The sequence below is a fragment of the Parasteatoda tepidariorum genome, chromosome 12, assembly GCF_982258835.1.
Source record: "Parasteatoda tepidariorum strain Cologne lab strain chromosome 12, Ptep-v5.0, whole genome shotgun sequence".
Classification (NCBI taxonomy): domain Eukaryota; kingdom Metazoa; phylum Arthropoda; class Arachnida; order Araneae; family Theridiidae; genus Parasteatoda; species Parasteatoda tepidariorum.
Window position 1 is genome coordinate 14689603 of NC_141766.1, and position 27805 is coordinate 14717407.

At 29.4% G+C, this 27805-nt stretch overlaps 1 protein-coding gene across 2 annotated transcripts in view; it reads right to left on the bottom strand.

Annotated features, from left to right (window-relative positions):
• Positions 1-27597, bottom strand: part of LOC107457563 (RILP-like protein homolog) — a 38028-nt gene extending 10431 nt beyond the window's left edge. For both annotated transcript variants that reach the window (XM_016075744.5, XM_016075743.5), the window contains exons 1-5: positions 27166-27597; positions 23649-23787; positions 20262-20383; positions 9624-9827; positions 6577-6752 (exon numbers count right to left, since the gene is read on the bottom strand). In XM_016075744.5, the coding sequence (XP_015931230.1) occupies positions 6577-6752; positions 9624-9827; positions 20262-20383; positions 23649-23787; positions 27166-27438 (914 nt within the window). In that variant the 5' untranslated portion in view covers positions 27439-27597. The remainder of the gene's footprint in view (positions 1-6576; positions 6753-9623; positions 9828-20261; positions 20384-23648; positions 23788-27165) is intronic.
• Between the last annotated feature and the right edge of the window lie 208 nt (positions 27598-27805).

The window sequence follows — 27805 nt, forward strand, 5'->3', positions numbered from 1 at the left end:
TGATCATTCAACGGTGCGTAGCGCAAAGTTTAAAAGAGAGTTAAGAAATTGCTTAGCTCCCTATAGAGAGGTTTCAGTGGAGTTAGAAAAAAAAGCTACAATCGAAAACCAATGTGAAGATGAGCCAAGTAAGGAAGACATTTTGCCTATTAAAAGAAGACGAGTTAGGCGACTCATATTATCTGACAGCGAGGATGAGTGTTGAAAGATTAAATTTTACAAAAGTCTTTCTTGTTTTTGTTGGAAAACAGTTTTTTAGTTTAATTTTGGTATCATTTCTTTATATAAACTCTTCAATTTAATAAAAATAATTTATAATTTATCTTGTCCTTATTGGTCTCCATATAACGTGGTACGAATGATGTGATTTGTACTAATTCTGTGTTTCTTATAGCGCGGTTTCCATACAACGTGGTACGCACTCACCGCGTTATAGGAGGGTTGACTGCATATATATATATATATTATTTTAGAACTTGTAGACAAATAAACTGGTTCTTGATAATTTCAATTGTACTAAATAATGGCTAATTAAAATTTGAAAACCTTTTTATTTTTTCTCACTGAAACATCAATTTGTAACAACTAATGAGCCTGATTTTTTAGAAAGACTAAAAATATAAAATAAGATTAAGGAAAAACCTAATATGACATTGTTACAAGTCAAAGCACTGAATATGAGAAGGATTGTGATGAAAAAAAAATTATAAATCGTACAAAAAAAAAAAAAAAAAAACAAATAATGAAAAAAAGAAAAGAAAATATTATTTGAAAGCTTCCCAGTAGACCCATTGCTGTAAGATTTAAATTGTCTTATATTGAACACATTACAGCAGTGTGTTCCAAAGTGTGGGGCGCGCCCCCCTAGGGGGGCGCGAGACTGTTGCAGGGGGGCACGCAGCTGATTCCAAAATATCATTTTCGAATACAAACCAAAAAAGTCGAATAGGTGTCAAAAAAATTAATCAGAAAAACGGTTATACGTAATCCACAATCCTCGCCGCGAATTTCTCGGGTATAAATGCTAAAAAATCCATCCATACTCTTGCTGGAACGAAAACAACTTGCTTTCCCGTTTGGAGCCGAGCGCGAGGAAACACTAGACAAGCACTCGGATCATCCCGGGTATTCTCAGGGCTACTCCCGCCAAACTTCAGTAAACAGAAGCAGGCAGCAGGCCCCGACAAGGCTTATGAGCCAAGGTCGTCGTTAATTCGACGACGTTAGAGCTCATTACATCTGGTGTGGAACTATCATCAATTGCGCGCGACTACGGGGTTTTTCAAACTCGGACGACGCGACTACACCTGGATGCGTGCGCCCAGACGAGAGCAGACACGCGGCATTTCGTTAAGAAACGTTGGTTAAACTCGACCGTTTCCACGCAGATTGTCTACAAACTCGCTTTGGTAGACTTCTAAATTAATATTGAGGTAATTTTCAAAACTGTTATAAAGTATTTTTATTTGATTTAAAATAATAACCCTTTTAGATGGATAAATACGTAACTGGGTTGAAAAGAAAATTGAATGAAGCAGAAGCAGACGGCAAAAGAAGAGGTAACGAAAATAGCGGAACATCTTCCCAAAATAGTAAACCTAAATGTAGAAAATATGATCCAATGTACTTATCATTTGGATTTACTTGTAAAGTCATTAATGGCCAAGAACGACCAATGTGTTTGCTGTGTCTGAATACTTTGGCCTCAGACAGCATGAAACCAAATAAATTAAAACGGCATCTCGAAAACGTACATGCAGATCACGTTGGCAAGACAATAGAATTTTTCCAAAGAAAATTGGAGAATTTAAATAAACAAAAAGAAATGTTTTCAAAGACCATGTCTGTTACACAAAAAGCATTGCTTGCGTCTTATAAGGTTTCTTATAGAATTGCTAAATGCAAAAAACCCCATGTAATAGGAGAAACTTTAGTGCTACCTGCAGCTATTGACATGGTAGCTACGATGCTAGGTGAATCATATGCTGATCAACTTAAAATCATTCCACTTGCAGATAATACGGTGGGAAGACGAATATCCGATATATCTGAAGATCTTTGCGATCAATTAATAGAAAAAGTAAAACTATCTTCTTTCGCGTTGCAAGTAGATGAGGTTACAGATGTTCTTAAGGATGCACACTTGATTACATATGTAAGATATGTTGTGGAAACTGATGTTAGAGAAGACATGTTATTCTGTAAACCTATTGAAGGCAATACTACAGCAAGTGAAGTTTTTAATATGATTGATAAATTTTTCAATGAATATAACATTCTGTGGGAGAACTGTGTTGGACTATGCACAGATGGAGCTCCATCTATGGCAGGAAAAAACGCTGGTCTACAGGCACTAGTTCGAAAGGTGGCTCTTCGGGCAAGTTGGACGCATTGCATGATTCATAGACAATCACTTGTTTCAAGAGATATGGGTGAAGATTTACTAACAGTATTTCAAGTTATTATAAGAGCTGTAAATTTTATCAAAAATAGCCCATTAAGAGGAAGGCTTTTCGCAAAATTGTGTAATGACATGGGTTCAGAATATACATCACTTCTATATTATTGTGAGGCACGTTGGCTTTCTCGTTCCAAAGTACTTCAAAGGGTGTTTGAGCTAAAAGAAGAGATCGCCATATTCCTTACTGATAATAATAGAGATGAAGCAAACTTGTTTTATGACACGAAATTCCTTGTAAAACTTGCGTATTTAGTGGATATTTTTCAAAGACTCAGTACTTTAAATAAATCAATGCAAGGGCCTCAAATTCATGCTTTTGTCCAGAAAGACAAGGTTACTGCATTTATGAGAAAATTGGAACTGTGGATAATAAGTTTGAAAAATAATAACTTTGACATGTTTCCCACTTTTAAAATTACCTGTCTTGCAGATGAAATAGAAGAAAGTAAAGTTCTTATTAATAAACACTTGACCAGTTTAAGGGAGCAATTCTCACTTTACTTTAAAGATCTTGACATGTCCAAATATGAATGGATTAGAAACCCGTTTGTGATTGAAAAATATGATGATTTTGGCCTTACGACAGCAGAGCAGGAAATGATAATTGACTTATCTAGTGACAGCACATTAAAGCAGATGTTTCAACACGAAAATAATATTGTCACGTTTTGGTTACGAGTAAAGGACGAGTTTCCTACTTTAACAAATAAAGCTTTAGAAATTTTATTGCCCTTTGTAACATCTTACTTATGTGAAACTGGGTTTTCTGCAGTAGCAGTCTTAAAGACAAAGTATCGATCTTGCTTAAAGATTGAAAAGGAACTGAGAACCGCGATATCTTCAATGATACCACGGTTTGACGAAATTTGTGCTGAAAAACAAGCTCACCCTTCACATTAAATTTTTATAATGTTGTATTAATGTTGAATTCTATTTTTTGTACTTTTGTAAGATTTGTTTTTATTACATTATATTATTATTTCTTAAAATAGATAATTATTTTTTATGTATTTTTATACATAATATTGTATATTATTTTGTAGCCCATTAAATAAATTACAATATCAGATAAGTGTTTATGAGATTGGATTGTTAGAAAAATTTAGGGGGGCACAAAATTTTTTTTTCCAAAGAGGGGGGCGCAGGTACAAAAAGTTTGGAAAGAACTGCATTACAGTGTTCTGGATATTACGATATTGTGGCGAAAATAAATTTGCTATGCTGGTGGGGAAAGAACTTTTTTTAATAAAAACTTAATTTATTTTTTGTAATAAAACTTGTAAACCTTGTTGTTTTATTTTATCATATTGATGAAATAGATAAGGAGGTAAAAGAAGCAAAACTTTTTAGGGGCAAAAAATATATTATAAATTACAAAATTCTAAAATAAAATTTACTTCAACATTTTTAGATAATTATTTAAGTAGTGCCCTTAAACACTATGTTTCTCATTTTTAGACCGAGATGGCAAGTTTCTTTCACAATGAAGAAAAAACTGCCACTGCCCTAAAAGAAATGTATCTTTCAAACCAAATGGGAGTCAAAGAAGAAACTTGTTAAAAAAAAATATCTAATAGCAAAATATTCTTCTTTTAATAGTTTATAATAGCAATCTAGTTCAAATAATAGTGTCCATTTCCATACTATTTAATGCATGATTTTTAAAAAGCTAAAATTAAAAGTGTTTTTAGTATTGTTTTTCAAGTTTAGTAGAACTGAATTTTGTAACTGCATTAAAAACTGTTATAGTAACATAATCCAAATTTATAACTAAAATTTAATTAAAACATCACATAATAATCATAATCACAACTACAAATTGCATTTTTATTGCAAATAGCATTCTAATTATCTTGATTAAATACAGTTAACGTATGAATATTTAAAACAACTCTTTGTTAATATGCTTAAAGTGTTTCTAAACAGATATTTCTAATGAAGAATTTGTTTTTACATACCTATTCATAAAATGAATCCTAAAATTAGTTATTATGATTTATGAAATAAACCTAAGAATTCTTCATTATAAATTAATGAAAAATTATATAAAATTTTAAGAGAGAATTTTATAAAATTTTTGGCAAAGCTTTGAAGTTTTCTGTAATATTCTAAATTCAAAATTACAAAAAAAATTTTAAAAAATCAACATTTTAATATGCATTTGTAAAGAAAGATTATTTATTTTTGGAACACAAAACTTGTAAACATACAATGGTGTAGCAAGCCATAGCAAAGTAGAAGTTTGTAAAAATTTTTTATTTTTAGTATGCATTTTTATATCAAAGATAGATTGAAAGTACTCTGCTTCACAGGGAAAAAATTAGAGTTTGTTGTTTTAATGTTAAATGATGCAAGTTTTTTTAAGAAATTTCGCACTTTCTGAAATAATTAAAAAATATATAAATAAAAAAAATTTAATTAAAATTTCATAAGTAGAAAAAAAATCTCAACAAAACTAATTATTTATTTAACATTTTTAATCAAATTTTTACAAAATAATATATTTTTTTATTTTTTAACAATTTTATTTAAATAAAGAATACTCAGTAAACTAAAATTATTATAAATACACATTATTTAAATTATATTTATTTAAGAAAATTACTTATTTAAATCAAAATAAAGAATAAATTATTATAATGAGTGCCATAAATTTTAAAATTCTGTATAAAAATGCATTAAATAATAGGAAAATAATTATGAAAATAATTTTATTTTTTAAAAAAATATAAAAGAACTTTCTTATCCTAGAATTAAACTTAATTTATTTATACTTTCTTATAATATTTTACAAAAAAAAAACACAATTTTATCATTAATATTTAGTTTCTTCCAATGTCCTGGAAGTAACAAATTTCTTCCAGGAAAATCTCAACAATGTGTGAATAAAAATTAAATTATAGAATTATAATTTGATAAGAAAAAAAGATGAAAGTATTAAAATTTTCATTTTAAAAATAAAATTCTAGAAAATTTTTTTTATTTATTTCCATAATACAGACAAAAAGCTAGGGTCCTAAAAGATTAATTTTCTTAGGAACACCTTAGAAAGAAAGAATATTTAAATACCCCAAGGACTAAAAAGTCTAGTTACGTTTTTGTGTGAAATAAATTTTTTTGTAAGACAAACTTTTTCTATTTAGTTTTTCTAAATTGATGAATTATAGAATGACTATTTTATGTATCAAGACAATAGATTTCTTGAAATCTGTGTAGATGACTAACAAAGATGAGATAAATATCATACAGAAAGATATGATTGTAAAGCCATCTGCATAATGTTTTGGCAGTATTAATATAAATTTGGCAGTATTTCATAGTGTATTCATTATTAAGAGGGAAAGTTAATAAAGTCCTAGCACTTACTTGCCAACTGAAAATTTATCAATGATCAATCAGTTACTAGTAGTCAATTGAAATACATTTCATTTCAAAATAAAAGTGTAAACAACAGATTGCCATTATTAACCACCATGTTCCAGTTTGTGAGTGATTGTCTAGTGATATAGTTCAGCCTCTGACTGGAACATTTCTATTAAACATAAAATTATCAAATAACTGTTCCTTTACATGATAATTTATCATTACTTAAAATAGATAAGTAAAGAACAAGTAAAAGTTTTATTATACTTTCTTTTAGTTGCTAATTGTTTTGAGTAGTTTTCTCATACTTTAATGTTTATATACTCACAAGATCACTGTTAAAATGGTATCTTGATTATCCAACAATTTTGATTTTTCAGGTCCCATGGGAGTCAGGTAACTGGAGTTCTACTGTATACAGCGTTTAAATCAAAATCCAAAATAAAAACCACATAAATTTGTAGCATTACATTTAAAAAAAAAATCAAAGGAGATCAAAGAAGTTTTAAGAGGTATTTCCAATTTATTTGGGTGAAGCCATTCTTTCACATATTTCTTTATTGCATTGTTAAATAATTTTTCATCGTCAAAAGCTTGCGAGAAACAAAAGACAGTAAGAAAACTAAAACCAAACATTTAAGGTTAAGTCCAATCTGGTGCAGTAAAAGGTTCTTATTGAATAATTTTTTTATAAAATTCCAGCAAATCAAATTTATATCATATAAATTTTAAAAAAATAATTGTTGGCATACCTAGGAAAATTTTTTTGTTTGTGCAGACTAAGTTCATCTTCTAAATCACTAACTTTTGCTTTGAGATCATTTCTTTCAAATAAAATATGTCTAAGTTCATCCAAGGTAAAACGAGGCCTGTTTGGATCGTCAAGATCAATGAGAAGTTTGCCTTGGAAGTCAAGTTTATTTCTGTCCTGTGGAAACAACAATAATTTTATTTATGAGTAATTAATAATTTTATTATAACAATAATTTAATTTTATAATTTTATTTATTAATATGAGAGGTCTGATAAGCACAACTTAACAAGTCATAGCATATCTCAAAATAAGTTCCTTGATATTAATTTTTACTACATCATACATCTGAAATGCAAATGTATATCCTAAAAATGGAAATCACTAGGATGAAATCATTTAGCTAATAAATCCTCAAAGTAGGTACTAGAGAGGAATTAGGGTTTTCTAGGTGGTCAATAACAACTTATAGAAGAAATTATCAATGAATATTGAAAGTACTCATGAAGAGAGGTTTAACATTGAAAAAGGTTGACGTTGTGCTACGTATGAATAAAGCTAAACGTAAAAAAAAGCACAATTATGACATTATCTGTGTTCTTTTCTCTGTTGATCCCTGCATTCATTTGAATATTGAGTATTCCTCATTCTTCTTATTTAAAAGAACTCTGCTAGTAATACATGTTATAAAAGTAGCAGTTTATTGATTGACAGATTATTAAACACATTTTTTAGGGAAAAAATGTTCCCTTTGCTTGCTATTCTGAAAAAAAAATGCAAGGAAGTCTGGGAGTTTTTCTTCCACTTTTTTTAAAAAAAAAAAACGATGCTTCAACAAACTATTTTGAAATTTTGGGTCTCTTATTTATCACAAACTAAATGTTATATTTTGGGAATTTTACAATTGTTTCAAAATCTGTCTTTCTCCCTAGAAGTCTGAAGTGAATAATTTATTACGTTTGTAAAGTACCATTTTCTAATTCTAATGTAAATATGAGTCTTTTTTTTCTTGTTATCTTGCTTTTTACATTATTAAAAAAAACTTTTAAAACAAATGATTTTTAAAAAAAGTTTTTTAATGGTAAAATATTTTAACAAAGTGAAAACTAATTTTAAAAAAAATTAAAAATCGAGCTCGTCTACCAATATCTCTATATCTTATAACGTAAGATTTCATTGGACTTAGCCAAATATGTAGTGTCGTGATAACATGTTATCATGACCATAAGTAACAATAGACAAAAAAATTCGGAATTGAATACTTTTCAAGAAATAATTATTGGTGTTAACAGTAATTTCTAATAATATTTAATCCTTTATTATAATGTGTATGCTACCAAAATTGACCAAGTCAATAATTGAGCAAAATATCAGATCATGCGCCGTAATTTTTTAAATGCCAGTCACCTTTTTAGGAAAACAAGCTCAAGTCAATATATATAGCCTACCACACACAGGCTAAAAAATGATCAAGTTGCCGGAATAAAAATCCAGCAGCAAAAACTGTTTAATTTTAGTTGAATCTAGAGTATTCTACATTTGACTTGGTTACTTTTAGCAGTACATTTATGCTCTTCAGAATGCTAAAAATGTAGAGCTAGAGCTATCCATCTTAAAAAATAAAGAATGATTTGATTTCTACTCAAAAGCAAGAGACAGAAGATTACTGATTTTTACAGACAAAAGATGCTAGAATTATGGAACTTGGTGGGAGTGACTGCTTTTTAAAAAGGAAATTTGTATTTCATCTTGTTCCTTATTTCAGAAGTGGCATTAAAAACTTTAAATGAAAGTGATCTCAATATCAAGTGATTACATTATTATGAAATAAAAGAATTTGCCATTTACCTTCAAGAACTAGGTATGCAGAGGGGAAAATTAGCTGTTTTAAGCCCATAACAGAATGGAATTGCCAAAAGCCTAATTAAAACTGTAGTTGGCACAGCCAGATCACTAATTTTATAACTAAGACTTCACTTCAGTTTTTGAGCCAAAGCTGAGAATTGTGCTATACACTTAAGAAATTGATCTTCTACAAAAGATGTAATTGAAAACTTAACTCCATATGAACTGATTTTTAGTGCCAACACTAGTACTAAGTACCTACCTAGTACTAACCCTACTAGTAGTATTACTAAGTTTTCAGAGAGCGCTTTCTTCAATCATATGCTCTATTAATAATAAATTGCATGCAGATCTCTAAAAGGATACCAAATAAAAATGCAAGACATTTTCAGTAAAATTAAACATCATTCCAGGGAGGTTAATAAAAATAGCTTCAATCCTAGGATATTGCCATAAATGATTCCTTTAATGCTATAATAAGTACTTTGTGTGAAGATTTAATGATCATCAACTATTGCAGTTATCTAATGTGTGCATAGGTTGTGAAGGCATGGAATAAAGTAATGCCAAAAATTGTAACTGGTGCCTTCCACAAGATTGTAATACCGCATTGCATTAAAAGTGAAACAATAAGTACAAACATTATTGACTTTCAAAAACATAATTACGATAATAAAAAAGATGAAGTAGATGATATTAAGTAAAATTCAGATTCTAATATTCACAAATTATTCAATTCTAATTCAGATGAATAAAACTCAATTTCTTTTTCTCATCATCTTTTCTGCATTTTTGCAAAGCAATTTAGACAATGTTAAAACAAGATAATTTGATTCCTCACTCAATGAGTAAGTGTTTTTGCTGATATAGGATACTAACTGTGCATACCACATGTTAATAATTTGATTTTACGGGGGTGCATTTCATTTCAATCGGAAGTAATTACGATGTTAGTTGAGTAAATTTACAAGTCAGCAGAAACCCTGGACAATCAAAATGCTCAACCCTGTAACCTAAAATTGTTTAATACTTTTTCGGTGAATATTATGTTTGGGATGTACTGTAACACTAAATTATAAAAGCATTTGAAAAAAATAAATATATTGAATACTGACAAATTTTATGAAATACCAAATAAGGTATTTCATAAAAGCTTAAGGTTTTCATAAAATAAGGTTTTAGTAATTTAAAATATTATGTTACCTCAGCAGTAGAAAGGTCAATATTTTCCTTAACAACAACATTCAGATTAGATTGCAATTCTTGACATTCCCTTTGCTGGTTTTGAATACTAGCTTGTAAATCTGATTTTTCTTCAACTAAAGTATAGACTTGTTTTTGCAAATGTCTGTTACGGTGTGTTAACTCTTTATAAACTTTTGTTAATTTTTCATGATCTAATTGCACCTAAAATTAAGCAACAAACATAAATGATTCTAAGCATAAAAAATATACAGTAAATTTCTGAAAATCAGTATTATTTAAATCAATAATTCTAAAAATCAACTTAAGTGGGTCAAAACTGAGAGTTTAGAAACAACTATTATTAAAAAATACAATAAACTTTAAAAAAAAAAATAAGAATAAAGAGTGACAACTACACATGACTGATTAACATAGAAATCATATATTTAAAGTTAAGTTTAAAAAATAAGCTTTAGTTTTGCATTAACTTAAAATCATTTTTCTAGAGCTATGAGGGCGATTTGTAAATAAATTTTACAAATTTGCCTGGAGAAAAATACATATTTTTAACGAAGTATTTTTTGCAAGAAGCTAAAACTAACATTACTTAATTTAGAGTTGAGATACACACTTATCTAGAAATGGATGTTAAAATCTTAAGTTTTAGGCAAAAATGTGACTAAATTTTAACACAGCAAGGGATGCATTTGAACATTATTTTATAATAGTTACTCTTTAAAAATTGAGCAATTTAATTTGGTGTTAGATAATTGCAGTGAGAATGAGACAAGATTTACTGTTACAAAGGATATCTTCAGGCATGAGATTGCAAAAAAGAAAGAAAAAGGGAAAATAAAGGTGAATTAGAAACCAAACCGTAATTAAATTGACTGGAAGGTTTTTTTTTTTTTTGTGCATCTTTTAATATAAAGCTGTTATTTGAAATGATTGCAACTTTATCATGTTGTTTACTGTCTGACACGATCTTGTAGCATAAACGTATTAATTTATCATTTTATTAATAGTATATGCTTAGCTGCCAACACTTGCAATTTTGATGAACATTTTTCAAGTAGTAGTGATATTATTTCAGTAAAATAATTGTCAACTATTATTATACATATTGTTATTAAGCAGAAACCTCCTCATCTGGTTTAGTTCCTCCACATTGCCTTTTTTCTATCGTTATTTTTTCGTTTTGAATTAAAAAATTCTTCAGGCATTTTGAATTTGATCTTTGTACCGTATTTTTCGGCGGAAGAGCCGCGGCGCTATCGGAAAAAAAGTTGTTTTTTTTTCCTACATGAGGCGCGTCCGACAAAATATTTTTTAGTAGCAAAAAAAATTGTCAAGGAAAGTTATTTAAGATGAAATAATTTTCTGAGAGAGAGACTATTTAAAAAAATTAATAACGAAGTCGACAAAATATTCGCCTGTATCGCGATCAGCTGCAGAACATCGCCAATTCTTAGCAAACTTTCGGCAGCAGCCTGTAAGAAAATAAATAAACGAAATAATAATTTTAAAAAAACATCGTATAAGGAGAAAATTTAAAAGGTATGCATCTTGTATCCACCCCCAGCTTAAGGAAAAATCGCAAGCTAGAAATCTATTTAGCGCCTTGGCAATTGTAATTTGAGCGAACAGAAAAGGAAGAATTGGACCCTAAATCCGACACTCGCGGGACTGACGAAATGCAAAACTTCGGATCTCTTTCGGAAATTCCAATATGGCCCCCAAATATTACTATAATTCAATTCCACTGTTAATTTCAGAAAAACCAATAAATTTAGTCAAGTTTCGATCGTAGATTATGATGGGGTGAATTTAAAACTGGCCCATCTTAAGAGAAATTTTACTAATCATAATAATAATCTATATAATATAATCAAGAAGAAATAATCAGAATCCTATAAAAAAGAAATAATCGTTTCTTCTTTGGAGAGAGATCATAGTTCTCGTTTTTTCTTTTAGATAACATTTTTTTTTAACAAAAGACGTTTACCTCGCAAGAAGAAAAAAAAAGCTAACAGGGAACTACAAAAAAATTTTTTTTAACAATTAATGCTAAGAAAATAACAATGAATAACAACAAAAAACAAGCTAAAAACTAATAACGATAAAAAAAAAAACAAGCAAGCAACAATTAACAAGAAAAAATAAAAAGCGGCAAAATAAAAATAAATAATGAATCGAATAAAAAACCGCAATCATTTTGTTGTCCACATGGTAGCCCGGAAGCAGAATATTTTCAAATGTTCTGCAACAGGACTTATTAATATATACAAATGTTCTGCAAGGATTTCACAGCGAAAAAAAGTTAGCTTTACATTAAGATACCGTATTTTTCGGCGAAAGCGCCGCTTCGTCAGAAGCGCCGCACCTCGATAAAAATGAATTTTTTTTAAAAAAAAAGTTATAGTAAGCGCCGCAATGGCGCTGAACCGCGTATATCAGCATCCTTTCAGGAGAGACCTTTAAATTACCTTTTAGAATATCTGTATAATAAAAAATTACATTTTTTTATGCATTTCACAAAATAAAGTTTTAATTTCTAAATTATAATAAAAAATTTCTTTCTCAGCAAAAAAAAAGCAACAAAAAAAGTTTTCTCTTTCAGCAAAAAAAAGGAAAGAAAACAACAAAACTATATAAAATAAAGTTGTTCTTACTAGTTGGCACCGCGCCAAAAAACAGAAGAACAGCAAAAAAATATTTATATGTTCAGTAGCTGAATTAAGGCTGAACTGATTACAGGAATCCGTAAAACAATGCAATAAGAAAAATAAAATAAAAATTTATTACCGTTAACAATTTGAGGAAAAACTAATACATAATAACGAAACAGCTAATAATAACGAAATAACTAATAATAACAAGAATAAGAAATAACTAAACAGGCCCCAAAAAAATTCTGAAGAAATTAGCGAACGGGAAATAAGTTTCACTTTCACAATCTTTGAGGGTGGAATTTTAGTGGGTAGAATGCCCTCTCCTTCAATGGAAATAACCCAATGTGACTCAATATTTAAAAGGGGTTGGGGAAAAGAACAGGGTATGGGACCCCTAATCCAGCATTCCAAAATTTGGCACTTAATCTGATCTTAATCTTTTTTTTTTAAGAAATTTATATTGATAAGACAAAAAAAATTAGCTATATTCTTTTTATTTGGAATTTTATTCTGTTGAAGTAACTTACTTTATTTTATCTTTTAAAAATAAAAAGCTTGAAAAAAAAATTATAAATCTGTGTCAAAAGAAACATCTGTTTCTTAAGCAGTTTAAAATAAAGTGAGAAGTAAAAACACTTGCATTTCCAATGAACAAAATAAAGAAATGGAAGTTGGAAAAAACTGATCAATCAATCTTGACAGCTGTGCTTGTGCTTTACCCCCAAATTTCCCTCTTCTGTTTGACCATAAATTGGCCACACCCAGTTGACATTGAAACTACCACGTGGACAACAAAATGAATTCTATCCCTTTTGCGGTTTTTTATTCGATTCATAAATTTTTTTTTTATTTTGCCGCTTTTTATTTTTTCTTGTTAATTGTTGCTTGCTTGTTTTTTTTTTTTTATCGTTATTAGTTTTTAGCTTGTTTTTTGTTGTTATTCATTGTTAGTTTCTTAGCATTAATTGTTTAAAAAATTTTTTTTTTTTTTTGTAGTTCCCTGTTAGCTTTTTTTTTTTTTCTTGCGAGGTAAGCGTCTTTTGTTAAAACAAAATGTTATCTAAAAGAAAAAACGAGAACTATGATCTCGCTCCAAAGAAGAAACGATTATTTCTTCTTCATAGGATTCTGATTATTTCTTTTTGATTATATTATATAGATTATTATTTTGATTAGTAAAATTTCTCTTAAGATGGGCCAGTTTTAAATTCACCCCATCATAATCTACGATCGAAACTTGACTAAATTTATTGGTTTTTCTGAAATTAACAGTGGAATTGAATTATAGTAAAATTTGGGGGCCATATTGGAATTTCCGAAAGAGATCCGAAGTTCGGCATTTCGTCAGTCCCGTGAGTGTCGGATTTAGGGTCCTATACTTCCTTTTCTGTTCGCTCAAATTACAATTGCCAAGGCGCTAAATAGATTTCTAGCTTGCGATTTTTCCTTAAGCTGGGGGTGGATACAAGATGCATACCTTTTAAATTTTCTCCTTATGCGATGTTTTTTTAAAATTATTATTTCGTTTATTTATTTTCTTACAGGCTGCTGCCAAAAAGTTTGCTAAGAATTGGCGATGTTCTGCAGCGGATCGCGATATGGGCGAATATTTTGTCGACTTCGTTATAAATTTTTTTAAATAGTCTTTCTCTCAGAAAATTATTCCATCTTAAATATCTTTCCTTGACAAATTTTTTTGCTACTAAAAAATATTTCGTCGGAAGCGCCGCATGTAGGAAAAAAACAACTTTTTTTTCGATAGCGCCGCGGCTCTTCCGCCGAAAAATACATATTTTCATTTATTAAAATACAGGATCATACACAGATACTGTACATTATTTTTAAACCAAGGCAAACATTCTTGATTTGTTACTTTTTCAATCACTTTTGAGGTGAAAAATTTTGTTAATGACGATGAATTATAAATTAATTATTATCGCAGGAATATGCTGTCACTTATTCAAGATTTCAAGATACAAATTGTTCTGCAGGACCTCGTTTGTTCTGCGACGTACGTCGCAGTTTTAGGCACTTTCTGCTTCTGGGCATGGTAGTTTCAATGTCAACTGGGTGTGGCCAATTTACGGTCAAACAGAAGAGGGAAATTTGGGGACAAATCAGTAAAGCACAAGCACAGCTGTCGAGATTGATTGATCAGTTTTTTCCAACTTCCATTTCTTTATTTTGTTCATTGGAAATGCAAGTGTTTTTACTTCTCACTTTATTTTAAACTGCTTTAGAAACAGATGTTTCCTTAGACACAGATTTATTAGTTTTTTTTCAAGCTTCTTTTTTATTTTTAAAAGATAAAATAAAGTAAGTTACAGTTACTTCAACAGAATAAAATTCCAAATAAAAAGAATATAGCTGATTTTTTTTGTCTTATCAATACAAATTTCTTAAAAAAAAATTAAAAAAAGATTAGATCAGATTAAGTGCCGAATTTTGGAATGCTGGATTAGGGGTCCCATACCCTTTTCTTTCCCCCAACCCCTTTTAAATATAACTGATTGATTCCTCCTAAACAGCTCCAATAGAAATGACATGTGGAGGAGGTGGGGTACACCCCTCTTTTAAACATTTTCTTCTCTCTTTCTAAGTTGAGTTACATTGGGTTATTTCCATTGAAGGAGAGGGCATTCTACCCACTAAAATTCCACCCTCAAAGATTGTGAAAGTGAAACTTATTTCCCCTTCGCTCATTCCGTCAGAATTTTTTTGGGGCCTGCTTAGTTATTTCTTATTCTTGTTATTATTAGTTGCTTCGTTATTATTAACTGTTTCATTATTATGTATTAGTTTTTCCTCAAATTGTTAACGGTAATAAATTTTAAAATCTTTCTTTTAATAAATTTTTATTTTATTTTTCTTATTACATTGTTTTACGGATTTCTGTAATCAGTTCAGCCTTAATTCAGCTACTGAACATATAAATATTTTTTTGCTGTTCTTCTGTTTTTTGGCACGGTGCCAACTGGTAAGAACAACTTTATTTTATTTAGTTTTGTTGTTTTCTTTTTTTTTGCTGAAAGAGAAAACTTTTTTTGTTGCTTTTTTTTTTGCTGAAAAAGAAATTTTTTATTATAATTCAGAAATTAAAACTTTACTTTATGAAATGCATAAAAAAATTTAATTTTTTATTATACAGATATTCTAAATGGTAATTTAAAGGTCTCTTCTAAAAGGATGCTGATATACGCGCTTTAGCGCCATTGCGGCGCTTACTATAAATTTTTTTAAAAAAATTTCATTTTTATCGAGGTGCGGCGCTTGCGACGAAAAATACGGTAGTTCACTTTAAATACAACTTGGCCATGAGTTATGATAATTGATCTGAAATCAACTTCAATTATTACCCAAATCCGATAACTGTTTTGTAAACTATTTTAATATTCACCGTTAAGCTAGGACCATGAATGCTGTCTAGAAATTTAGAAAAGAAACAACCTAGACTACCAAAGTGTGCTGACTTCAACTTATATAACTTCACAATGGATAGCAATAGTAAAAAGGGGGGTCAACAAGTATAACAACAAAGTGTTTTTAATAAAGTTTTATGAAAAAATAATGCTTTTATCAAAGAAATACATTTGAAACTAATAAATTTGATGTTACAAAAAACACTATGATTCTTTATTGCAAGTAACACTAGGATTCTTTGTTATTTTTACACTATCTCGTAAGCCATAGCTTTACTGTAAAATATTGATAAAAAGGCCTAGACTTGAGAAAATGCCCCCCTGTAGTTTCACACAAATACTGATTGCCAATCAGTATAAAAAAATTAAAAAACACCTTCAATTTCCTTACAACACAATTTAAAAGTTCTTACTTTAAGAATTTCCTTATGAATTTATTTCTAAAAAATAGTTATCCTGATGTTTAGAGTAGAGGATTAATGTTAGACCATAAATGAACAATGAGTGGGAGAGAAAGGAAGATGATTAATCAATCCTCTGCACACCTGGTCAACATTTCCTCCCATTTACATATAGGTCAAGATCACCTTAAATGGTATGTACACTCACTGGCAAGAAAGGGGACAATTTTATGGTGGGGTGGAAGAGTTGAATGTAAAAGATTGAGTTAAAAAAAAGGGGTCACTCCTAGAAGTGTCCTAAAGGGGGAAGAAAAATGTAAATAGAAAGAGAGTAGAATGAGATAAAGAGTAAAAGGGAATGATTGTTTCTTAGAATTGTTCTAAAAGCGCAAGAAAATCTGAATACTTTGGGGGTGGAGACTGAACATTCTGCGTGTTCATGAAGATTAGAATCAGTCATTATTAAGATTTTTGCAACAAGCATATGTTTGAAATAAGTTCTTACACTGTTTCTAAAAAATTGGAAGTCATCCGATGGCATAAGGAAAATGATTCCATAATAGACAGAAGTTCAAGGCAATTCGGCATTGACAAAAAAAGAAATAGAGAGTGGATTGCTAAAGAAGTTTTACGGGCTAACAATCATAGAGAACAAAAAAGAAAAAGATAAAAGTGTGGAAATTGATCACTGACAGAAAACCTTTATCTGAGGTATTAGATGATAACCTCTTCACATTTTTAGTAAAAGAAAGGAAAATGGCTTTGCTGCATTCAACAGAATGCTAGAAGAAGCTTTGAATATAGAAGCCAGTCTTCAACTATCAGATTTCAAGGCATCGTCGATGTACATAAAACAATGGAAAAAAAGGTACGGTATTTCGATGCAAAGAGGAACTAATGAAAGCCAGAAGTTGCCAGCTGATCACGTGGAAGCTGTAAATAGTTTCATTCCAGCTATCCATTCATTGAGGATGAAAAATGAGCACACACCACATAATATACGGAATTTGGATCAAACCATGGCGAGGTTTGATGAACCATACGCTTGGATAAATGATATTGTCAGAAAAAGCACCATAAGAATCTCTTACCGCGGGTGCATAAACAGTGAGGATTTACAGTTACACTAGGAGCAACTGCATCTGGACATAAACTCCCCGCATTTGTGATTTTAAAGTAACAGAAAGGATGCATCCCATCTTGCGTGCTAAAAGACATAAAAATTCCACACAGTGTTAAGGTTACCTGCTCTCTCGATGAATGGATGATGGCTAACCTAACGGGAAGTTGGCTAACCAGGATTTGGGGTCCAAATGAGGAAGACGTTCAGAGGTTAATTATCTTAGATCGGGCCTCAATTCATAGAACCTCAAGTCTCTCTGAAAAATTAAAAAACCTGGACACATATATAGTTTTGATTCCGGCAAGGTGCACAAGTCTTCTTCAGCCAGATGCTTCGTAGATGGTGCCCTTTAAAAGTACGTTGTGAAGAGAATGGGCGGTCTTCATTAGGAACAAACAAAAGAACCTTGCGTAGAATCTAAAAAGGCCAACTCGGCAAGATGTGTGGTTTTGTGTCAGTTGTTTAGGAAGCCATCGCCGAAGAGACGATTTCTAACTCTTTTAAGCATTGTGGTATACTGAGTTGGATATATCCAATGCATTAGATGGAAGCAAAGATGGGCTTTTAATTCCTGATTAGCGGAAGTTAATATAAATCTATAGATAATGATGTTACTGAGAAAATGAATGAAGAGTGTGTTGATCTTATTTTGGACGATGAATCTGATATTTCTTGCGATGGATTTTTCCGATTCTGACTAATATAACTAAATAAATTATATTTCTTTTAATAAAATATTTTGTTGACCATATTTTTGATTTTTTTACCTATTTGCATGTGCTGCAATCATAGCAAGATTCAAAAATAAAGAATTGTAGTAGAATTTAAGTTAGATTTACTAATAAAAGCTTATATTTACTTTCTTTTGCTATAATTACTTTCACTTTTTTTTGTGATTTATACTTAATAATACACAACCAAATATAGTTGGGTTTTTTTTACGGCGCCGAGCATTTTCTTTAGTATCGTTTATTCACTTTCCTCAACAATGCAGCGATTTTTGTCAGAATTGGGGGGGGGTGACTTCATAGGTATTTTTTTTTAGAGTATGTCAGTTGTTGATTTGATGTGGCACTTACACTCTCAGATCTCAAAGAAACTCATGGGTTCAAGTCCATCAAACAAGACGGCATAATGGCTGTACAGAGCAAGGTTTCAGTAATTCATCAGGCTGCTGCATAGAACATAACAGTCGATTAACAGGTAATAGAAGAGAGCTAGAAACGGACACTCAGTCGTATTCATACTGTGATATAATTTACATAAAATTGAAGGCAACAGCTAAACGTTTAAAATTAACAATTACTTGGAAATATAAATATAACCTAATTACCTACCATTACAGAAAACTATATATTAACTCCTTACTTATAAAATTCATTGCAACCACTCTGCCCCCCTGACAAGTCGACGTTCAACTACCAAAACAGGTATAAACAAAGATCCAAGTTGAAATTGTAAAAAAAATCCAGCCCCACACTAAAGTATTCTAGCAGAGTAAAGGATTAAAAAAAAAAGAATAGAAAATCAAGCTCAAAGCAGGCATGAAAGTAGACAAAAATAAAAAAAAGCTGAACTTTTACAATGCAGGTCACTGGAAGGAGCGGGGGGGGGGAGGGTTCTATATGATACTGTGAAATTGATGAGATAGTTTATAAGAGCAACTTTTAACTATGCCGGGAGATTTTTATTTAATATTTAAAGTGGCAGAAGCATTTAGGTAGTTAACTTTAAATTTTTCTTAAATATAATTTTAAAATTTTGACCACTACTATATTAAAGAAGATTAAGCAATTATAGGAAGGCACGACTATTAAATTACTTACTAATGAATCCCATCTTCACAGTAACTAATTCAAGAAAAAACTTACTTCTACTTCCTTCAAGAATCGTGGCACTGGATTTTAAAATAGCGTGAACATGAATCACGCTATTGGATTTCAAAATCATGTGAATATGAAACGCGATATTAGATTTTTAAATCGCGTGAATATGAATCGCGATTTTGGATTTTAAAATTGCGGGAATATGAAGCACGCGGTTGGATTTTAAAATCGCATGAATATTAATCGCGCTGTTAGATTTTAAAAACACAAGAATACAAATTACGATATTGAATTTTTAAATCGCGTATATAAGAAACACAATGCATAATTTTTAGATTATGTGAATACAAATTGCAATGATTAATTTTTAAATAGCCTAAAAATACGTAATTTACAACTGCGTGATAATGAATCGCAATATTGGATTTAAAAATGCGTAAATATGAATAGCGACGTTGGATTTTAAACACGCAGGGAATACAAATCGCGATATTGTGTTTTAAAAACGCTTAAATACAAATAGCGATATTGGATTTTTAAATTTAATGAATGGGAATTGCTAGCACTATTTTTTAATTGCGTAAAAAAATCGCAACGCGTAACTTTTAAATCAGTTAAATATGAAAATTGATGATTGATATTAAAATCGTCCGATTAAGAATCACGATTTTTACAGATTTCAGCGCAGTTCCTAATATTTAAAATTCGTTTACTTCTCAGTGACGTTTTCTTCTGAAGGTTCTGTAACGTTCTATTCGTTACCACCCGTTTTCTTCTGACGAACATTTTCTCAGGAGGCTACTGCAGGGGGGAAAAGTTCATTCCAAGGCTGACTATTGTTCGGCGGCATGGGTTTCTCTAATTGGACTCCCCCAAAATTTAGTTTTTGGAACATGGTCGGAAATTTCAAAAATTTGGAGAAAAAAAGTGGATATCCACTTTTTTGTGGAAGTCTTTCATCCCTACTCAAAAATGGTACATTTAACTTGGGCTAGATAGGGACAATTGACTCACCATAAAAATAAATAATTTCGGTGGGTTTTTTTTCATTTTAAAAGTCTAATAGTTTTAATAAATCAGCTTAATTTTGAAATTAAAGTCTCTATAATATTTATTTCACAAAAATTATAAAATTCCAGAATGCAAAAATACCACATTGCTTTTTTTTCTTAAACAATATCTTCTACATAATAATTTTTGAAAAAGAAACAAAACCTTTTCTAATTCATTGCTTCTTTCCAAAAGTTCTTTATCTTTAGATATCAGTTGTGCTCGATGTTGTTCCGCTAGCTCTTTTAGCTTTTGAACCACTACCAATTCTTCATCAGACATAAATACTAAAGGGAAAAAAGAAAAGAAAACAATTTAATAAATTTCCACTTACATACATAAATGCTATTATATGCTTACTAGTCAATAACTAGTGCTAAAACAAAATGTGTTATTTGTTGTTTACCTTAAAACCTTTTCTTGGGTAATGAATGATATCACATTTGAGGCCAAAATTGATGTGATGATGGTTTTTACCATTAGTTAGATAATAACAATGACAAATGATTTATAAGATTAGAAAAAAGTATAACCAAAACAAAAACAAAAAATTTATCATTAGCAATTTATAAAGCATATAAAAATACACATTTTAAAGAATATTGTATGCATTTGCTGATAATTTTATTTCATTTCAAAAATTAATTTGAGCCAATAGTACCTAATTAAAATAATGCTTAAAAAATCAGACACAAAATTTTTATTTCTTTATATATATATATATATACAGTAGAGTGCCAATAATCCGAACCCTTATTACCCGAACTATGTCCGAATTCGTTTTTTTTTTTCCTTCCTTTTTCGAAGTTTAGAATACTTTTTAACTTACAGACAATATTTCTAAATTTAGAAGAATAAATAATATCTACTACATCCGAAGACCATATTTAATTTACAACGTTTTTTAGCAGTTTTCTTATAGTAGCCATACATACATGTATTGTTATACGGTTAAACCTACATACCCCTTTAGCCAGCTTCAACTGAAAATTATCTTCCAAGAATGCGAGTTTTATTTTGACAGTCTATAATGGTTGAAATGCAGAAGGAGTTTATGAATAGATAAGTGGTGAAGTTCTACAATTGGGGAATGGGTAGTTGTCACTTATGGTTAATGATTAGTGGTTACAGTGCTTGGAATCTTAAATCTTGGAATAAAATTCTTAACAGAAAAACAAACGAAACTGAAGTTTCTGAACCAGCAGATGAAAAGATGCCAGGTTATACAGCAGAAGAAATAGAAGACTGGTGTCGAAACACTGATAATGACCCAGGATTTCAAATTTTAAATGACGATGAAAATTGTTGCTGAAATTTTGAATGAAAATCGGAACTCCACAGACCAAGAGGAAGAAGTAGGTGATCAAGTTCAAGATAGTGGAACTTCTCATATAGAAGCATGCAATTCATTAGATATTGCAATGAATTGGCTAGAACGTCAAAATGGTGTTGATCCAGTTCAGTTGATTCGCTTAAAAAGAATATGAGATATGGCTGCTCAAAAAAGAGCATCTTCTCTGAAACAAGTCTTTGCTGGATTTCCTTTGAAATGGAAAATAAAGAAAAATGGGGTAAAATCAGTAATTGACAAAAAAATATTAAAAAAGCTTAAATATGATACAAAATAATTCAAAATGAAAAAAAAAAGTTTTAAAAAAAATATTTAAAAATTGAAAGAAAAAAAATTTATAACGTTGCCAGAGCTATTTTAGATAGTACTACCAGTCCTAAGCCTAGAAAAAGTGTGAAGGGAAGTTAGTCCATAAATAATAATCATTTAAACTAGATTTTAAACAACTTCTCAACTATCCGCACTTTTCATTATCCGAAATTTGTTCGGTCCCGAGCAGTTCGGATATTCAGCTCTCTACTGTAAATCTTTTTTTGAGAATTTGGATTTTTAACTTTCTAAATATGGCAAATAAAGTTAAAGTAGTTTAGTTTAGGCACACAAAATGGTTACAAATGTAACACATTTGATGCTACTTATCTTCTAAATTAGAATGATATACCCTTACAAATAGTAGTTTTTCTCTTAAATAAAATAAAAAATTAGTTTGAAACCTTTGTATGAATCCATTTTGTGTTGTTTTTAGAGAATATAAATGAGAGAGATAAAGTTGAAACTTCTTGACAATGCTAACTGAATAAGAGTTAATGACTGTTTTAATCACTTTTTCTTTTTTTTTTAAGTGTTGTGCATTATGCTAGTAAAGGGGAAGTTGTCTATAGATATGGAGATTATGATGTATAATTCTTTAAAAAAAATGATGAACTTGGTTTTTCGAATCATAAATTTCTCTATTTTCCAGAAGAAAAAAAAAACATTTCTGAAATCTCAAAAGAAGAAATAGTTACCAAATTTCTATCACCAATAACTGGTAGAACTAAAAGAACTGTATCTCAGTGAGTATTTAAAGTTGACATGACATTTTTTTTTAAATGAAATATAAAACAAATATCAAATTGAATAATAAAGTAAAATGCATTGATTTGTGTTCAAAATGTCAGTATAGAGAAATGCTCAATTATAAATTAGTATTTTAATTAAAAAGCCTCATGATTTATTCTCTAATAAGGCTTAAATTTAAATTAATTTCTCTTTGGCTTACGTCATCATATCAATTTTACAACTCAACATTAAATAGATATTAGCACTTTTTCTAATGCATGCATACTTATATACAATTTGACATTATCTTTTCAATAACTCAATTTAAATTTACATTGAAAAAAATATTTTTATTCAAAATTTATACCCTTAAATATGCCTTATCAAGTTGTAATAAATTACTATTTATGAAGTTTTTTCAAGCTAACTCTGTATAATGGAGCTAGTGTGATTAAAAACAACCTTTTTTAAAAGAATTATTATCGTAAAATTAACTGAAACGTATTATGGTAACTTTGTAAGTTCAGATCGAAAACAAATTTGTAAGAAATGTCCATACTAGCCCTCTTTCACATATATAAGATAACACAAAGAAAACAAAAAAAGCACTGGGAAAACAAGAAAGGGAAAAAAAGTATTTCATTAAATAAAATAGAAATTATTACAAATATAACCTTATTTATATCTAAACATATAAAGATATTATTAAAAAAAACTGCAAATGTACAAATTTATTTGAAATGAAAAGTTTCTTGTGGCTAATATCAGTGTTATTTTAAGTTTATTACAATAAAAAAATGTGGAATTCCGGAGTGTGTGTCCCCGGAAAAAATATATTAATCATGAAGTTAAAGATGGTTTTCAAAAGAGAAGAAAATAGAAAAATAGGATATCTACAGTTCCTGAATCCCTGGTAGCTTAACATTTTACTTGAGGCTGGTACAACATGTGTACCAGTACTACCATACCAATCAGTATACCCAAGTGATATTGAACTAAAATTTTAAAAAAAATGAATTTACTTTTTCTTGAAAGTTTTAACTTATGAACCCTATAAAAGTACAGATACCAATAGATAATATTTTATACACAGATCATACATGAATATAATTTGGGAATTAATTAGCACTAAAGAACATTATGTAATACAAAAAGTACACCTTTGCAATCATTAGGTGCATGTTTCTCCTTTTCAGTTATAAGAACACTTAAACGCTTGTTTTCATTTTGAAGTTTTACAACCAGAGAATTTAAGTGATAAGTTTCCTTCCTCCAATTTTCTTCAATAATTTCTAGCTCCTAAAAATAATACATTTATTAAACATGAAATATTAAGGGTTATAAAGCATAAAGTAATAAAATAAGATGTATTAATAAGAAAACATAGAATAAAAGAGACAATTACTGGATGTTTTCAAGTTAAAAGCAAACAGGAACAAAGATTAGATCTTGTTTATTTCTAATTAGACAGTCAGTGCTAACTTATGAACCAACATCATAATATTTATCAAAACAGATAAATAAACAGAGCTGTGGGATTTATCCTCAATAAAAGAATTTTGTTTAAAAATTGCAATAATGTTAAATACTTATTTTTGAAGTAATTTTCGTAAAAAAAAAACAAGCTATATTTTAGTTACTTAACTGGAATAAACAATATTGCAAGTAATGTATAAGTAAATGTCATTTTCAGAAGCAAGTAAAAGTGTTTGAAACTAAACGGATTAGAATTCTGCAGCAAAATGCTAAAAAACTATCGTTTTCACATCACAGTTAGAAAATTTTTAACCTATAACATTCTACGAAATAATTTGATAAATATTTTTATCATTAATAATTACATATTTATGTATGCACATAACATAATCAGATATTTAACAATAAAATCATATTCATTTATGGTTTAAATATTAAATACGATAAGCAATTCTGTTTAAATGATATCCCTATATACACTCATGTCAGCATATGAATTTTACAACTCAACATCAAATAAATATTTGCAAGAACTTTTCTACTGCATGCATACTTAAATGCAATTTAATATTATTCTTTAATAAATATATTTAAATTTATGTAAAAAAATATTTTTATATAAAATTTATTTGGCTAAAAATATTTGCTGAATAGTCGATATTTACTATTCGGCCTACCTAAATAGTAGCCCAATATTCTTACATCTCTAATAATTAATTTCCTTTTTCCAAGTATTTTTTTTCAACTGAGTCCACTTATTAATAGTTCTTTGCAATGTTGTATTATGTTCTTCATTTTATGAGACTTTGAATGTTTTACTTCAAATGAAGAAAAAAAAAAAGCAAATTAAAAAACTATAAAGTAAATAAAATATCCTTGCAAAAATAAAAGCAAATGTCAAGACCAAATTTTTTTAGACCAAAAATTTCCGCGTGGCCATTTTTACTCATTTAAACATATTCCGTAAACCTGAGTAATAACAAATATTGAGAATCAGTTTTTAAAAAATTATACATTGAGATCAGACAATTATTGATGAACACTTTAATTTTATTTAATCTAATAAGATTCATAAATATTAAATAAAAGAAATTTTTGGAACTTGTTAAAATTTAAATTTAACTGCGGGTGTCATGACAATTTAATGAAACTAAAAATTTAAAATATCAGAAAGTCTCTCTTTATTTCTTATTAATATTATTGAAATATTTAAACAAAATACAAACAATTCAGTTGCTAAGGGATTTCAAAGTTTAAACTGAACTAACCTAAAATTAGAAAATATTATTTCTAGTCCAGCTGTCATTAGAGAAGCAGCAATTCAGGAATTGTTTTGGATTTCAACTGATATTCTAAATTATGGCTTTTTGCCAAATTCTAAGTTCAATATTCTTAACTTCATTTTTAATTACAGATTTTTTTTTGCAAAAGATACCGTAGATAGAAACAGATTCAGTCAATAACAAAGATCTTTAATTAAAATTGAGGCTATTTTGGTCTAATTTTTTTTAACAAACTCAATTTTTCTTAAACTGGAAAATTTATTTCTAAATTCTTTGTCTACAAAAAAAATCTTATTCATATTGAATACACATAATATAATGTATTTTAGAAAACCCTGAACAGTTCAAGTATTATGTGTATGCATATTACCTACACATAATTTATTTTATAGACAATTAACATATAATTTAGGAACATGCTTTTTTTTTAATCACATACTTTATTTTTTTCATGGATTTAGTTCCTTTGTTCCTCATAATTTTGTTTGGAAAAATCAGATTGCTGAAACATGTTTTGCTTCTTAAAATTTTGTATAAAAAGTTATTAAGTTAAATTGATAATTTATAAAGCAATGAGGTGATAATTTCAAAGTACAATTTGGCTTGATAATTGCAAATAATAAAAGTGAAAAATTCCACTTGGTGGGTATAAAAATGGGTTTTTTCATGTCCCAATCCAAAAAAAAATAGTGTTTTTCTTTCGGGGGGAGGGAGCACTTTTGTGAACATTGGTGCTTAAAGAACAGAATAATTCTTCTACTTGTTTTTTATCATCATGATTCATTAAAAATAAAAATTTCAGACACAATTCCAAAAAGTGGCAAACCTACACAAAACTCTGGTAACTTATTTTGTTTATCTTTTCCGCAAAAGCACTATAGAATGTTATATGAATTGCACACATGTGCTTGCAAAAAACAAGTAATATTGTCATTATCTTAAATTAACAGAATAAAATAACTAAAAAAAATTTTGATATTCCTATTTATTCACAATAATTGCAAATTGTATGAAAATTATCTTTTAGAAAGGGAATATTTCCACACAATGATCTAACAGATGTAGAAACAGCCATCCATATCTAGATACCTATTTCTATATCTATAATGGCCAAATGGATTTAAAACTTGCATTTAAAAAATAAATTAAAAAAATATGTAAAGGTTTCTCAGGCTACAAGTTACACCTTTCCAATTGATTGGAAGTTACCAAGACTAGGCGATTATTGTGCTGCAGATCACGATACTAAAATCTTTCCTTTAGGAGGAAAAAAAGTAAAACATAACGTAATCATATATTATAGAAAAATGAGATTTTGTGAAAGATTCATTTTAGAGTTCATAATTTAGCGTAAGTTATGTTTGATTAACTTCCCTAATGAGCTAGTGATTAAGCAATACAAAGAAATTTTGTAAAAGATCTTTTTTTGGAAACTTAGGGTTAACAGATCATCTCTTTATGGTTAGTTTTTGTTGACATTCTATATCGAAGCGTGAACCTGTCGCCTAATCGGTTCTTGTACTTTAAATAAATTGAATTAGTAGAGTGGTTTCATTTTAAAGTTTATAATTTAGTGTAAGTTATGTTTGATTAACTTCCTAAATGAGCTAGTGATTAAGCAATACAAAGAAATTTTGTAAAAGATCTTTTTTCGAGACTTAGGGTTAAGAGATCATCTCTTTATGGTTAGTTTTTGTTGACATTCCGTATCGAAACGTGAGCCTGTCAACTAATCGGTTCTTGTACTTTATATATATTGAATAATAGTACAGTGGTTTGAGCAGAGGATGGAAATGTTGCTCTTTCAGTTCTTATTTTGGGGATTAATTTCTTTCTTTATATTATTTTTAATTTTTTGGGCTCCCTTGTGCGGTTGTCTCTAAGACGTAGTAGTGACAGTAGATTTCACACTACACACCTGATCAAGTTTATTCCTGAATTCAGCTCGTTCCAATTTTTCGTACTCAAGCTGCTCAACTCGAGCTTTAATTTCTAGTAATTCACTTTGAAGTCTATCAACTATAACAGTGCTCGATTCTAAATATTCAAGAGTCACTATAACTTTGGTCATTAGATTACGAATATTTTCAGTTCCACAGGCGTCAATCAATTTTTCAAATTCTTTACCAATATCTGCTGCAAGATCGTATACATCTCCTACAAATAAGGGTGAATCTACATTTTTAGCCATGTAATTGAGAAAAGTAATTTATAAATATACGATGCAAATTAAATACTAAGATCATAGCGATCAGCATAAAGACATTATGTACAAGTTTAAATAGCTTGACGCTTACTGTGTATGCAAACTTATGAATGACTATACCATCTGTTGAACCCGACATCTGGTGTTAAATAATTATACTATCGATCATAAATTCGCTTCGCGCATGCGTGAGCAGTTCGTCTTGCTCGTAGAGGTTAGTAGGGCTGGTATTCATAATGGAGCATTTTCACTGCATGCAATTTGCATATGCTATCACGCATGCAATTCGCGCATGCGTGAGAAGTTCGTCTTGCTTGTAGTTCTTAAAAATTCGTACGGAGATCTAGAAGAG